At 43.2% G+C, this 15799-nt stretch overlaps 2 protein-coding genes across 3 annotated transcripts in view; both read right to left on the reverse strand.

Annotated features, from left to right (window-relative positions):
* The window catches only part of LOC147174914 (metabotropic glutamate receptor 8-like), a 31069-nt gene extending 19609 nt beyond the window's left edge, over positions 1-11460 (reverse strand). Inside the window, exons 1-3 of the mRNA XM_086073005.1 lie at positions 11213-11460; positions 9684-10347; positions 3532-3748 (exon numbers count right to left, since the gene is read on the reverse strand). Of these exons, the coding sequence (XP_085929131.1) occupies positions 3532-3748; positions 9684-10190 (724 nt within the window). The 5' untranslated portion in view covers positions 10191-10347; positions 11213-11460. The remainder of the gene's footprint in view (positions 1-3531; positions 3749-9683; positions 10348-11212) is intronic.
* An 849-nt stretch (positions 11461-12309) lies between these two features.
* Positions 12310-15789, reverse strand: LOC147174916 (uncharacterized). Of its 2 annotated transcripts, none has more exons than XM_086073011.1 (4): positions 15635-15789; positions 14338-14491; positions 14036-14182; positions 12310-12579 (listed from the first exon to the last, which is right to left on the reverse strand). In XM_086073011.1, exons 1-4 carry the CDS (start codon positions 15787-15789, stop codon positions 12310-12312), a joined length of 726 nt encoding a protein of 241 aa, XP_085929137.1. The 2 variants fall into 2 exon arrangements, with proteins under 2 accessions (XP_085929137.1, XP_085929136.1); XM_086073010.1 differs by having other exon boundaries at positions 14287-14491.
* Positions 15790-15799: the final 10 nt, after the last annotated feature.

Genomic DNA, 15799 nt, shown 5'->3' on the forward strand with positions numbered 1-15799 from the left:
TGAATGCCATCCATTAGCGCGGCGACTCGGCAGACTCCAACTTCCATGTGAGGAACGTCTGGAGTTTGTTACTGTTAGAGTAGATAATATTTGGTATTGTACTCTTTGCATGTTCAATTAACTGAATGGTGAGATTCTGGTGAAGAAGTCCCTTTGCAAAGGTAATTAGTCAGAAGCTTCTGATCACACAATTGAAGTCACTCAAGCAGTGTTCTGTTCAAAAGTGTGCCCCTCCTTCTCCTGCACATCATTATTTATTGAAAAGTGGGTGAATACGAAAAGCCTCCTCCCCTTCACAAAAAGGCAGAAGTTCTCAGGAATACAAATCAGATTAGACCTAAACAATAATAAATCAGCCTGTCTCACTTCGACCGGCTGAGACCGGTACTAGACTACACTCCCTTCTAGATAACATGGAAAAGAACTTGTTGCCCTTTTCTTCTCAGGCGAAAGAGACAGATAAGAATACAATAGACAATTCTATTCATTGAGCTACACAGCTATAACTAAATCCAAAACGGCTAAAATATAAATTGAAACTGAAAAACAATGTTAATAATTCAACATTACTCACACTTTGTCAGACCGATACGCTCCTTAGTCCACAATAATCCAAATGTACGCAAATTCAACTGCAATTCAGTCAAAGGTAGGTGTGGCACGATAGGTTAAGACTGCTAAAGACGACGATTGGAAGGTTGCTGGAAACAGGACAACTGTAAAACTGTCCGACAGATGAAGGCCGAAAGACTGTAAAACCGTAACGCTGCTAAAAATTGCAAGGCTGTAAGACTACAAAACATTTTAAGACTGCTTAACAACACAGGAATTCTAAAGACTTTTGGACCGTAAAACCGCTTAAGTCCGTAATGGTTCACACCTAACGATGTTCACAGTCTCAGGCCGAAAACTGAACGTGTTGAGGAAGTTTTAGAGTTTCACTGGAGTCGCGCCGCGCTCCCGTCATCGAGATCGTTAAGTGTAAGGTGCTAATCTCCGTCTTGGCCTTGCCACAATATGAAACGTGTTTGCTGTCATCAAAAGTCTTTCAGTCTTTGCGGTGGCATGACACAAACAACAACCAATAGATGAGTTCTGGCAAAACCAGAAACTTTGCAAACAATTATGAGTGGCATGGACGAACACGCCTGCTGAGTTGGTGGTTGTCACCAAAATCTTCTGCTTTTACATTTGCACGTTTCTACTGTTGGATTATTAACATTGTTTTTCAGTATCAATTTATATTTTAACCGTTTTGGATATTAGTTATAAAGATATAAATATAAGACAACAGTTAATTCATATGTTAAGCCAATCTATAGTCCTTTGTTCTCTTGCCTGGGAAAGAGAAGGGTAACAGGTTTCTTTTCTAAGGGGAGTATAGCTAGTACCAGTCTCAGTCGCTCGAAGAGAGTCCAAGGACAGGCTGATTTATTATTGTTCAAGTCTAATCTGATTTGTACTCATGGGAATTTGCCCATGGGAGGAGAGAGGAAACTTTTCGTATTCACTGAGTTTCAATAAATAACTGTGTGCGAGAGGAGGAGGCACACACAATCTGAACGGAACACGGCTTGAGTGTCTTCATTTTGTGTGATCAGAAGCTTCTGAATAATTATACCTTTGCAAAGGGACTTCTTCACCAGAATCTCACCATTCAGTTAATTGAACACGCAAAGAGTACAATAATAATATTGTCTACTCTATCACTACCAAGAGCATGATGAGTATAATTTGCATTGTGGGAAAAAGATGCCTCAAGAATTTAGTTTGTAGTCTTGTAAGTAGTAACCCTGCAAAATTCACAGTCTTTGTAAAATCCCAGCTGAGATGAGGCTGCGACTAAAAACGTGTCTTGAACAGAGGTGCCAAATTCAGGCCCAGAAAGTAAAAATCCTGCCACAGTTTGGCTTTAGCCCCAGGTGCTAGTTAGCTAGCTCCATAGCTAGTTCCCATGGTGCTCGTTAACCTGCTAGAGAGCTAGCTAGCTAGCACCCATGGTGCTCGTTAGCTAGCTGGCACTTGGGGCTAAAGCCAAAACGGTGGCAGGGTTTCTACTTTCTGGACCAGAATTTGCCACCTCTGGTCTTGAGATGCATGCAGGTGTGAGATGATTGTTTTCCAAGAGTCTTTTCTAAATCCTCTCAAAGTCTTCTGCTGTACAGCCAGCATACGACAAGCCACGCGTGTCTTTATTTGTGGACATGAAAGTCATTTTTGTCATAATGAGGCTGCAGTCAGCAAGTTTGAGGCGGAGGCGAAACCATTCAAATGAATTCTTCCAATCAAGCTTCAAGGGCGGCGGCAGCAGACGTGGTTAGCGGGCAGACGCTAATCGACATCAGCGCTAATCAATAGAGGCCAGATAATCACACACATCAGCCCGCAGCAAGGCCTTCGCGCTGAGGCGCGAGACCCCACACGCACTCACACACACACAAATAAATGTAACTGAACACACACACACAAACAAACACACACTTTTAGCCAAACACACAAAATTATCCAAACGCACACACTTAGCCAAACACATTTAGGAAATACACGCACGGGCTTAGCTGCACACACATACAACCTTTTTCACACACACACACTTGGCCACACACTTTTGGCCAAATACACACACACACAAAATTACCCCAAAACAAACACACATTTCTCCAAATATAAACACAGTCACACTCACACAGACTGTCTGCTAATGAAGGCGTTAGCCAGCGCCACATGGTGACGAAGGCTCATTGATGATGATGATGATGAGGACTCGAGCCTGTGCCGCCCGCCTTCTCATTTCAGAAAAGTTGTCTTTAAATGCATCCTTCGAAGCGCTTGTCTTCTTACGGTGGCTTTGCGTTATTTGCTTTGTTTCACAAATCACAGCCACGACCAGTTAAAAACATTTTCCCATTCTAACCTTTCGGTGGACATAGAGAAGAACGTTGATTTCATTTCGAGCATAGAAGAATTTTTTTTAATGCTGAAACACAGTCCGACTATTCTTCCTTTTGCTCTCACTAAAACAAACCAACAGCTAAAGACTCAACCTTGAAGACCACCCAAACCCAAAACATTTTTTTTTTGCAGCTTCTGACATGAAGAGGTCACCTAAAGCAATGGTAGTTATTACAAAAAAGAATGGCCAGCAGGTGGCAAGAGAGTATAAGAGATCAGCCGTGGCAACAAGCTCTCGTTCACCAGGAATGTGGATATTGATGAAACTTAGCTATATTCTAATGCTAATTGCAGATACAAATATACTTTTTTTTTCCCTGATGAAAGAAGAGACTAATCTTTCTTTTGGTAGCCTCCATGTTTTTATAGCAACGGAACACAATACTCGGTGGGCCTTGCAAAATCAGTCAAAATCTAGTAAAACGGCCGGGAGCGAAGATGGTGGCTTCAGTCAAAATGGTTAAGACTGCTACAGACCATGACATGCAAACCTGCTCAACACGACTGGAGGACAAAAAGACGGCTAAATATCAAGACCGCGTGTCCGCAAGACGTGTGTGTGCGCGCGCCGCCCCCTACCGGACTCTCTGGAGATCTGCACGAAGGCCTCGACGCCGCTCTCGCCGTAGTTCCCTTCGGAGGCCAGCGTGGAGACGTAGTTCCAGCCCATGGCCGTGACGATGTCCAGCATGGCCTGAGCCTGGTACGAGTCCGGAGGAACCACGCGCGAGAAGAAGTCGTAGCGGGTGTTGTCGCTCAGCTCCGGGGCCGTCGAGGCGTAGCTGATCTGCGGGATCTGCGGCGGCGGGAGAAACCAGAAGAAACAAAAACTGAATCACTTCTATATGCGGAGTAAGAAAAAGCGAGGAACGGGTTTTTGGATCTGCCTGATGCCCGAACCGTACAAAATTCTTCATGAAGTGAACGCTGCTTTTAAAGTTCCTCGGAAAACAAGACAAAGATGCACTTTTGCATGCTTGAGTCAGCGTGTTTATTTGTTGCGTTTCCCTCGAGGGGGGGCGGAGTGGTCGAAGATTGTTGTTGTTGTTTTTCACGGCTTGAGCGGGATGACAACAAAGAGGCCCTGCACGCAAAAATTGCAAAACAACCAAAGAAAGACATAGAAATGCAAAACGGTTCGAACGAACCATTCCTTGTAAGCGTTTTATTTTGAACTCTCACAGACTGTTAACGTGCGTTCAACAACAGTAAGCAAATCAAGACTCCGAAAGACTGGAAGACAACTCAATTCTAGATTCAAGACCGTAAAACAGCACAAACTGATAAAGAACATGTCTCTAAGATTTAAAAAAAAAAAAAAAAACTACCTTAAGACTGCAAAATGACTCAAGACTTTCAGATGGCTGCGACTTCTATCGACAAAGACGGTCAGAGCAAAACATTGCAACGCTGCGAAAGACTCAAATACAGTCAGAATGTAGAACTGCCGATATCTTACCGAAAGACTGCTAAAGCCCATAAATGAAGACTGTAGAATGCCAGAATGCTAAAGACCTTAAAACTCAAGACTGACACTGTTGTAGGTGACGACTCTAAGAGCAACAGACTGTAAACTACTAAAGACTGGAAGACCATAAAGTTTATAAACTTCACCTACAACAGTGTCAGTGGGATGGCGAGATCCGGTCCTCGAGGGCCGGAGTCCTGTAGGTTTGCAAGGTCTGCATAAGCCTGATAGCGATCCTGTTCATTGGAATCAACTGCAGTCCGAGTAAGGAAACCTCTAAAACCTGCAGGACTCTGGCCCTCGAGGTCCGCAGTTTGCCATCCCTACTAAAGTCAGACAATTTTGACCGCAAGACCGGGGTTGGGGAATCCAGGTCCAGAACGTAAAAGAACCCAGCCGCAGACTGGCTTTAGTTGCAAGTGCTTCTATCCAACTGGCAGGCGAACGAGCTCGTCTAAACGCATGTTTAGTAGAAACACCTGCGGCGAAAGTCAAACAGTTTCAGGGTTTTGACTTTCTCGACCTGGATTCCAAAACCCTGGTCTTGCAGTGAAAATAGTCTTTATAGACTTTATGGTCTTCCAGTCTTTAGTAGTTTACGGTCTGTTGGTCTTTCACAGTCTTCACCTACAACAGCATTCGAGTTTTACGTTCTTTACTCTTTAGCGTTCTACAGTCTTCATCTACGTGCTTCAGCAGTCTTTTGGTCTTACGACATTTCAGTCTTTCGTAAGTAGTGTAAGACGATGACACGTCTCAAGACTGTAACACTGCTAACATTCATTCAAGAGCATTTTATTCAAAGTCAGACATGACACTGAGCTGGATTGGTCTAGACAGCCAACCCCCACCCCAACATGAAACCTGATCGAGTTCCCCGTTCCTGCCATCAGAGTTTGATTTTCACCTCCATGAATTTCTGCGGCGAGACGAGACGAGACAAGACTCGTCGAGAAAGAGAGCTTGACGGTGAGGGGCGAGCTCCCCTGTGGGAGTGTGACTCGATGCAGCTAATTAGACGCCATTCTTGTCTCAGTATTTACTTACAGGTCAAAGCCAAGCCAGTGAGTGAACCACAAAACTCTCGACAGCTGAGACACAAAAGAATAAAAATAAAAATAAAAATAAACAACTTTGTCAAAGAAAAGCGATTCAATCATCTCCACGGACCAGCATACTTTGGACCTACGCAACATTGTGGAGTATACCATCTAATCCACAGCCACAACGTTGAAGAGCTGACTTTCCAACCTAAATCCTCAACATTGTGGGGCTGGCATTTAAGCCCACCACAACGTGGAGTTTAAAAGTTCCAACCAACATCCAAATTATTAATGAGTTGAATTTTGAGCTTAAATTTTGTATTTGTACTTGTATTTGAGTTCCAACATCCACAACATTGTGGAGTCAACTTCCCAACCTATATCAACAACATTGTGCTTTCAATCTTATGTCCAAAACATTGTGGAACTGATTTTTTAACCATTCACAACATGCAAGAGTTGACTTTTTAGCCGACATCCACAACATTGTGGAGTTGACATTTCAACGACTACCCACAGCATTTTGATGCGCTGACTTTTTCGTCATCATCGGGTTGAAAGGGTGATGACATCACAGCAGCGTGGAGGCGGGGCGTTCAATGACATCATCACCGAGCCGGTGCGTTCAATGACAAGGCGACGTTGAGTCACGCTGACATTTTGGGGTTAAGCTGCGGGCGTGCGGGACGTGATGCCGGCTGACAGGCGCCGGCTGACACCCGGTCGCCGTCGCTCCCGTGATTCTCCCGCCAGCACGGAAGGGACGCGGAAGCCGTCTCTGTTAGCGTTAGCAATGTGCTAATGTCACAATTTGAACCGCGAGGAATGAGGAGCGGGCGTTCGGGGGGGGGGGGGGATCGGGGGGCTTTCCACGGGCCCCGCGGCCAAGCTGGACGATGACGCGCTGAGACGTGACGGCAGGAGAACGAGTGGGCGGCGAAGGCGGGATGCAGATCGAGCGTGAAGTGCGCCCACAGACACCGCAACAACCAGACCAGGAAGGACAACATCCACAAGAACAAAAAAAACAATGAAGAACAAAAAAAACAATGAAGAACAAAAAATTAGAACGAGAGGAATAGAACACTAAAAAAAGGAACAAAACGAGATAAAAAAGAAAGACAAGAACAAAAAACAAAACACAAACAACAGGAAGAAGAAAAGATCAACAAAAAATAAAAACTGGAAAAACAAAAAACAACAGAACAGAACAAGAGGAACAATAACTTGAAAAATAAAAACAGGAAGAACACGAAGGTCAACAAGAAAAGAAGAACAAAAAGAAGTGGAACAAAAATAATTCACTTTTACAGCAAAATTAAAGACTTGAAATTCGATTGACGTTACGACCGAGCGCGCGATTACATCGACAGCAGCTGGTCACTAGAGGGCGCTAGGGTGCTGTACCACCACACTTGGTGCTCAACCACATGACTCTCCTTGAAGACAAAAAAAAAACTTCTTTTAAGATAAATAGTATATCGTTAATGAAGTCTTAACTTGTCGTCAGATTTCGTGACGTACTTTCATTCTGGGCCACAAAAACCTTGACCCATTGATTCTTGCTAACTGTTAGCGGCTAAGAGTTAGCCGCTAATAATAACAACAACAATAATAATAATAATAATAATAATAATAATAACTAGACTAAGTGCAACTTCTGCAGAAAATGCGTGGGAATGCTAAGCTGAATGCTAATGAAGTCAATTGAAAGAGAAATGATGTGAAAATAACAAAGTATTAATTGTAGTTGAAAGATAAATGAATACAAAGAACACTTGAACCCGGGATGCGGGAATTTTTGAAGCAAGTTGAAATGTATATGGAAACCTGAAAGTCCCCTCCATTCGTTTGGATGGAAAACTGGAACTAATGATATCAAATGGGGGAGAAAAAAAGAAGTGAAAAGTGAGACACGATGTTTGTTCGCAACTTTGCATCATAAAAATGACGAGCGAGTGCTCGATTGCGTTTGAAAATCGCAATTGGTTGAAAAGATGGAATCTCAGGAGTGTTCTTGCTTGTTAGCAATCACGGCAGAAAGAATTTGAGAGAGTTGTTCGAGAGAAGCAGATCGTCTTCTCACGCTGAATACGCGCGAACATCGCAACTTTTTTTTTACCCGACGAGGCGTTAGCTGCTAGCGACACTCCGAGCTAACGCCGCACTAACATCGCCAACATTCCCAGGAAACCAACACGTTTTGGGAGTGAGACTGCGAAGGAACTTTTGCATCAGCGCAATGTTCTCAACTGCAACAACCGTGACAGCGTCGAACGCTAATTGTACATTTGTGAGAGAAAGAGAGAGCAATAATTTTTTTTACCTTTTTTGGGGGGTGATTTACAGTCATTTGATTTTCACCAAAGCAACTTTTGTAGGATTTACAGTTGGGAAATTTCAGGTACCGTCATCTTGTTATATTCCTTTACCCCTTTATGCACATGTAGAAAAAAAAACATTTGCGCAATTCTGGGGTCATTGATGGTTCGGAATTGGATGAAAACCGGATGCTTGATTGTGTTCAAGTTACATTTGTCAAATGTTCACACGTGTGATTTCCTGGAAATCTACAAAACTTGCAAAATTCCAACCTCCCGTTGGCCGTGTTGGGAATGAAAGGCAACGGCGCGAGGATTAACTTGAGATAAGAAAGTGAGAAGCGGCAGTCGGCTCCATCGTTCATCGGATTTTAATTCAGCAGATGAAGACAAGCGGTGATCTACTTAGAGGAAGTGTGGAACGTGTTCTTTTTTCTTTTCTTTTTTTTTTCTAAAGAGCTCAGTATTGTTCATTCGGTAATGTCATCATCATTGCTCTTTTTTATTTTATTTATTTATTTATTTTTGTATGTGGGTGAGTATGTGTATGTGCGTGCGTGCGTGCGTGCGTGCGTGCGTGCGTGCGTGCGTGCGTGCGTGTATTTGTTAGCTCACCAAAAACCTATTAGAAAAAATCCCATACCGTTCACCTAAACCGAACACCGCCGTCAGGAGACCAGAGGAAGGATCAAAGAAAACAAAGGAAAGTGAAATCCAGCAGCGACCAGACACCATCCACCGGGCCTCCCACCAGAATTCTTCCCCAACCCCAGAAACATCTCAATTCCAATGCGCGCTTCTTCTTTATCAGGAACGTTTATTGACATTCCAGCCGCGTCATAAATCCTGCTCGCTATGTTTAGCGGCAGGTTGCTAAGTGTTAGCCACTAATCGTACCCAAACACAAACAAGTGTGACAAACTCCAAGATCTCGGAGAAAGTTCCAAAAACCTGGAAACTGTTTTATGTAAAGTACTGTACATACATCAAGACTGCCACATTTAGCGGCTAATTGCTAACTGTTAGCAGCTAATGCTAACCATGGGCATCGATTCAAACACAAACAAGCGCGACAAACTCAAAGATCTTGTCGAAAGTCTAAAAAAAGAGATTGGGAGCTGTTTTTTGTACTCAACTCTGTAACAACACTGCCACATTTAGCGGCTAATTGCTAACTGTTAGCCACTAATGCTCACCTTGACAATCAAGGCAAACACAAACAAGCATGACAAAGTCCGGAATCTTGAAGTAAGTTTTCACAAATAACTGGCAGTGGTTCTATGCTCTTGACTCTGTAACAACACTGCTATGTTTAATAGCTAGTTGATAACCGTTAGCAGCTAATGCTAACCATGGGCATCGATTCAAACACAAACAAGCGCGACAAACTCAAAGATCTTGTCGAAAGTCTAAGAAAAGAGATTGGGAGCTGTTTTTTGTACTCAACTCTGTAACAACACTGCCACATTTAGCGGCTAATTGCTAACTGTTAGCCACTAATGCTCACCTTGACAATCAATGCAAACACAAACAAGCATGACAAAGTCCGGAATCTTGAAGTAAGTTTTCACAAATAACTGGCAGTGGTTCTATGCTCTTGACTCTGTAACAACACTGCTATGTTTAATAGCTAGTTGATAACTGTTAGCTGCTAATGCTAACCATGGGTGTCAATCAAACACAAACAAGCAAAAAAAGAATACAAAAATCATGATTGGCGGTTGGTTTATGTACTGGACTCTGGAACACAACTACATTTAGCGGCTAATTGCTAACGGTTAGCCGCTAATGCTAACCACGGGCATCAATTGAAAATCTTGAGAATCTTGTCAAAAGTCTTGTTTACCTTAGTGGACGACATACATGACATTAGCGCGAGACGGAGTCCCTTCCCATTACCTTGAAGAGCCGGAGGATGTTGGCCACCATGACGGAGACGGAACTGGCCGCCGCCCCGATGACGCCCACCACCTTGTCGGGCTTGGCGAAGACGGGCGTCTGCCCGTTAGCGCAGCGCACGTCGCCCGCGTCCCTTTCGATGAGCGCCTGCACAAAGGTGAGCGACTGCTCCAGGGCGTGGGTGTCTCGCGAGCACGTGTCCAGGACGCGCGCCCCCAGCGTGATGTTGGGGAGCAGCTCGGGGTCTTTGTTGACCAAGTCGATGGCGAACAACATGGCCTCCAGACGGTGGATGCCCTTCTCCTTCTTCAGCTCGCCGCAGGGCTGCCCGCGCTCGCCCCGGGCGTGCACCGGGAACAGGCCGCCCAGGATGATGTCCCCGTCCAGGCGGATGGAGTGGGCGTACTCCTGCTGCGGGTCCGCGCTGGGGGGCGGGCCGGCGGACCCCGGGAGCCAGCAGCTCTTCATCATCAGAAAAGGCAGGAAGTAGCACCTGTGGACCGCCATCTTGGCTTCGTCACGTGATTAATCGGCGAGCGCCCGGCCAGAGTGACCATGGGGGCCACCCAGGATCCAAAATGTGGGGGTCTCGCGCCTAAAAACCTGGACCCCCTCCCAATCTTCTGGTTCTGTCGATGGCCATTTTGGAGGCAGGATCCACTTCCTCAAACACAACGACAACAAAAATTTTTATTTCACCTGCTGAAAGATTTTCTGTATTTATATTTTAATCATGTGACTTTTGGGAGATTTATGGTCATTTACGGGATTTTCTTGAATTAGCCTTGAACAAAAAATAAACTGCAGTCTTGTTTTAATCAATTAAATGTGATCCTTTGCAAAGCGATTTGAGCATTGAGATAAAAGCATATACATAAATGTATTCCATTCATATTTTAACCTATAACGTATTTTTATGCTGTGCTCGAGCCTGTAATATAGAACTTTACTCAAAAGCAAATCCTGTTGTAAAAAAAAAACTATAACGCCACTGTGACGGTCTACGCAACTTGAATTATAGCTATACTGCCCCCAGGTGGTCAAGGCGTGCACAGCAAATAAAGCAGCATAATGTCCATTAAATGGAAGCAAAAACATTTTTACATTTCATTCAATTATGTCATGATTTTTTTTTTACATGGTAAATAATTCGTTTTTTATCAAGTTTATCAGCCTGCAATTCCATTCATTCCAACAGGGAAAGATGATTTGAGTATTGGGTTACAAGTGTGGCCACAGAATCAACTAAACTCGTATCTCAAGGCATCACTGTACCACCCTGACAAGTGACCGCTTTCAGCCAAGCACACATCCTGAAACTGGCTTACATATTTGTATGAATTATTTACATTTCTACATTGGAGCAACAGCGCTTCAGATGCTCTCAAAACTTGTAGGCTAAAGTTCATTGAATACAAATATTCCATCATTTGCGTCATTGATCAAACCTTGACATGAATTGAGGAATTTGCATATGCGCGCTGATCAATAACCTGCAAATTGATGGAATGGTGCGTTCGCGTACGTACCTCTCTCATCCCCAGCGTTAGAGCAGCTGGAGTTTCCCGCGCCCGTTGGTGCTTCTCTCTCCAGCTTTTCCCGCCACGCGCACACGCACACGCACACGCACCCACCCACGCACACAAATCAAAACAAACAAACAAAACACTTGAATATGCGGTAAGCGGAAAATGACGAGGACGTCACTCCTCGGACCCGGACTGCCTGTTTTGAAGAGGGAGACTAGTCGGCTCCTGCGTGCGCGTGGGTGGGTGATGGGCGCGAGACAAATCGCGTGCACGTAAAGTGAGGCGCGCGTGCACAGGTGGCTTGAAACGCGGGAAAAGCCCACAGAGCCAAACGGGCGCCCCCAACGGAACCTCGCTGCAATTACACAAACTAGTTTGAAAAAGCTGAGCCAGCTGCACGTAAATTAGTGGCAGCTGCTGCCCCCTGCTGGATAGAGCAGTCAAAACCGTTCACACCTTTGGTTTTATTACCGCAACATTGGCACGTCATCAAACGAGCACAATTTAATGACGTCACTAGTAGTGCGACAAGCACGCAGTTGAAATGGGAAACAGTAAAATATCGATTCAGTGTTTAACTAAATGGATTAAAACGGAAATTGGAATGATTATTAAAATGCTATTTTATAGATTTAAAAACACGTTCGATTCAATGTAGGAAACTTAAATATTAATACACTATTTCACAATATGTTACTGCATTTGCAATATTTAACTCGTTAAAAATAAAATGTAAATTGGACGTTTTTGCTCAAATAATATTTTCAAACTATGTAAATAGTTAAAAAAAAATGTGAACAGTTGGTCATTTATAAATTAAATAAGTAAAATTTTAATTTTGTGAACTAAAATGCAGGTTCAGTAATTGCAACTGTAGCAAGTACATTACATTAAATTTCATTTAAATACTTTAGAATTATGTTTAAAAAAAAAAGATGACGTAAAATACACTTAATGGTAGTAAATACAAATAATAATATAAAACGTGAATGAAATATTTCCTGCAGCTTTGCACATGTAAAAGAAGGACATTGACCGTTTGCACTTTTAAATGCTCTGTATTGTATACATTGTTTTCTTCTTCTTCTTCTTCCCAATCAAAGCGGTTTGATGAGTACGGCGTAGGGCCGGATGGCTTTCTCCACCAGGTCCTGTTCCTGGTCCATCGTCAGGCCCTCGTGGACGGGCAGCAGCCAGTACTTGCCGCCATTGTGCTTCTCGCGGTACACCGGGTTGACCCGGTTCTGCATGACCACGCGGTACTTCTTGCCCGTCGTTTTGGACTGGAACGTCTTGGTGTAGTCCACCGCATGCTCCAGGTACGGCGTCGAGTACACGCCGCGACCGTAATTTTGACCAGGACCAGGCTGGGGACAGGAAACAAAAAGACAACATTGAGTTAACTATCCAAACATAGAAAGCCCCCCAAAAAACAAATCACGCTTAAAGCTAATTTATAGAAAAGGTCATCAAAATGGCAGACTTGGAAGTAGGGATGTAACGATATCGTAAAAATCGCAATATTAAAAGTGCCACAATATCATCGTCGTCGTGTCACGATATTAAAAGCAGCGCATCCATTAAAAATGTGAGGTTATATTCCATTTGTGCAGGTCTAGCACACTCTGGTGGTTAGTTTATTAGTGCAATATTTTAATTAGGAATGTTTTGACCACTATCACTCCTCTAAATCAGCAAGTATTTTTCAACAATGCCGTCAAAAAAAAAAACATTAATTTTAGCCTGCTTCAGACAAACAACATTGTGAACTACATAGACCATGATGCTTTGCGCCGCCAAGACAATAGAGCACATGGCAACGACATGGCCACACCTATTTCCCCATCACTGTTATGTACACAAACACAAAATTGTGGGGTTTTTCCTCCAATATGAGCTTTTGTTCAATTTGATTTAATGTTATTTATTTATTTACAATATCGTGATAATTATCGTATGGTGAGGTTCATATTGTGATATTTATCGTATTGTGATTTTTGGATATCGTTACATCCCTACTTGGAAGTGCGTAGACATGATAATGCTAATAGCTTAATATGCTAATGCTAATAGTTTTGTTTTTACACACACACAATCAATCAAAATTAAGCAAACTTAAAAGGTCATCTCGATGAAAATGAGGAAAGACTACAATAGCCGTTTTAAGATTGACCCTTGGAATTGAATCATTCTAAATGAAACTACTATATATTACTAAATTGTTTTAAAAAAAATTATTATCCAAACATAGAAAGACCCCAAAAATTAAAACTTATAGAAAAGGTCCTGAAAATGGCAGAATTTGAAGAGCATACACATGCTAATGCTAATAGCTTAGCATGCCAATGCTAATAGCTTAGCATGCCAATGCTAATAGCTTAGCATGCCAATGCTAATAGCTTAGCATGCCAATGCTAATAGCTTAGCATGCCAATGCTAATAGCTTAGCATGCCAATGCTAATAGCTTTTGTTTTTTTACACGCACAATCAAAATTGAGCAAACTTCAAAGGTCATCTCGATGACCTTTGGACTTCAAGAATTCACAGTACTATTTTTACTTCACTGTTGACCGTCTTGCCGACATTTGGGAAATGCCAGGAATGAAATGATTACTTTACACGTCCAACACAAACACATTAAAAACAAAGCTGACAATGTACAGTTTAATATCAACATGTAACATTTTCTATAAATCTGCCAGTGTTTCCATTTTCGAATGATTACTTCTCCAAAACCCTAGAAAATCACCATGTCCCACCACCGCTGAGCTGCTTTTTCGAGCGTGCCCATTGGCCAACGTCGATTTCAAGCTTGAGCACACCTGGTAATTGGCGACGATGATGGCCCTGGCTCCGTTCTTGGAGGTGCCGTGGTAGCTAACGGGCCATTCTCCGGGTTTGGAGTACGTGGTGGTGCCGTGGCCGCGCTGGCCCAGCCACACGTTCCCGTCCGGGTATTTGTCCCGAACCTGGAGCGCCCAAAAAAAAAAAACACAAAGGCAAGAGAACTTCCACTCCGATCCTTTCGGCGGCGGCAATTTGCGTGCGTCTCTGGCCGGCTCGGCCCCGATGCAAGCGGACCGCGACGTCCCAAAAGGTACGAGTGTCGCGTGCGAGTGCGGACCTTGAGGGCGAAGCGCAGCCACCCGCACGGCCTGCGGTAGACTTCGCCTCCTCGGTAGAAGGTGCACGTGTCCTTCAGGTTGCTGAAGTCAAAGTCGTACTGGCTGTCGAAGAACTCGTCCTCGTCGATCACCAGGCCTTCGCCGCCCGCGCCGCTACACGCATTCAACATGTCAGTGGACGACTGTTACGCGTCGGCCTCATTATTTTTACTTGACACACTGAATCAGCACTCATTTAAAAACGCGTTCACCGATAGTGGTTACTACAGTGGGCAGCTATTAAAATATAGAAATGAATGTTTTTTAGTCTTGACCTACACCGCCATCTAGTGGTCAACGTTTGTAAGTGCAAAAAATAAAATAAAAAGCCCGACATCAAGACGGTCGACGGAAGTTCAAGTGTGACGTCCAAGGAAGGAATATCCCTTGCGGGTAAAAAATATATATCGAGGCATCAAGCAACAACTAAAGAGTATTATAATTGTTAAAATATCCAAGTATTGATTTTGTAGTTTGAGGAAATTGCGATTGATCACGAGTCCACGAAGTGTTGCTGTAACTTTGTTGCTTTTGCATCTGCAGTCATTTGTTTTGCTTTAGATCATCATTTAAGTTTTATTCTAGCAATATTTGATGATGGATTTTGATCCTCATTTGTGTTCTTATGTTTTGTAGAAGTCAAATGCAGAACCTGCTAGCAAAGCCGACAGGATCGTTGACCGTGTAGCATTTGACTCAAGTGGGGATGATGAAAAAAAAGAAAATTACTATCTGTGCTTTGTAAAAAGTTCCTTTTTCTTTGGATACAGTAAATGTTTTTGCAATGCATGTAGTAGTTTTGAAATACGTTAAAAATATGTGAACACAATGATAAAAATCAAACACATTTTTAATAGTGTTTTTTTTTTATTATTTATTATTTTCTTACAATTTCATCAGTTGCTCAAATGCATGTTGTCCACCCTAGTGGACATGTCACTAACTCCTTGAAAAATGTATGTTTAAAAACGAAAATCAAGGTGCATGTTTTTTATGCCTAAAGAGTAATAAAAACATTTGAGGGAAAAAATCCTGTTGTAGGTTATCATAATTTGTGCATTAAAGACTATATTTTATATATATTTTTGAACGCTACGCTCAACTTCAAGTCCTAATGACACTTAGGTCAGCTTTTTTTTTTTTTTACAAAGTCAAAACGATGAGCCCATGATGGCCAATTGGAGAAAAGCGCAGGGTGCAGGTCTCCCACTAATTGCAACAACTATTTGAAGCGTTTGTATTTGTTTGTGAATGTACCTGTGACCCATGGCTGCCGACACGAAGCCCTTCACCGACATGGGCAGGGCGGCGGCCAGCCACGGGCCGTGCCCGGACAGCCGAGCCTGGCAGGAGGTAACCGGAGTGCTGCACAGCACGGACAGCGCCTCCAGCCGAATGTTGCTGTCCACCATCTTGATCCCG

This window comes from Leptonotus elevatus, chromosome 4 (genome assembly GCF_054856555.1).
Source record: "Leptonotus elevatus isolate MCC_2025b chromosome 4, RoL_Lele_1.0, whole genome shotgun sequence".
Taxonomy (NCBI): domain Eukaryota; kingdom Metazoa; phylum Chordata; class Actinopteri; order Syngnathiformes; family Syngnathidae; genus Leptonotus; species Leptonotus elevatus.

Excerpts from the sequence above, each read along its gene's own strand:
- LOC147174916 (XM_086073010.1), bottom strand. The coding sequence starts at position 15,789 with ATGGTGGACAGCAACATTCGGCTGGAGGCGCTGTCCGTGCTGTGCAGC. Across the intron at positions 14,183-14,286 it reads TGGGACGTCGCGGTCCGCTT|GTTCGGGACAAATACCCGGA; the intron begins GCATCGGGGCCG and ends TGGGCGCTCCAG. Across the intron at positions 12,580-14,035 it reads TCATCGTCGCCAATTACCAG|CCTGGTCCTGGTCAAAATTA; the intron begins GTGTGCTCAAGC and ends TCCTGTCCCCAG.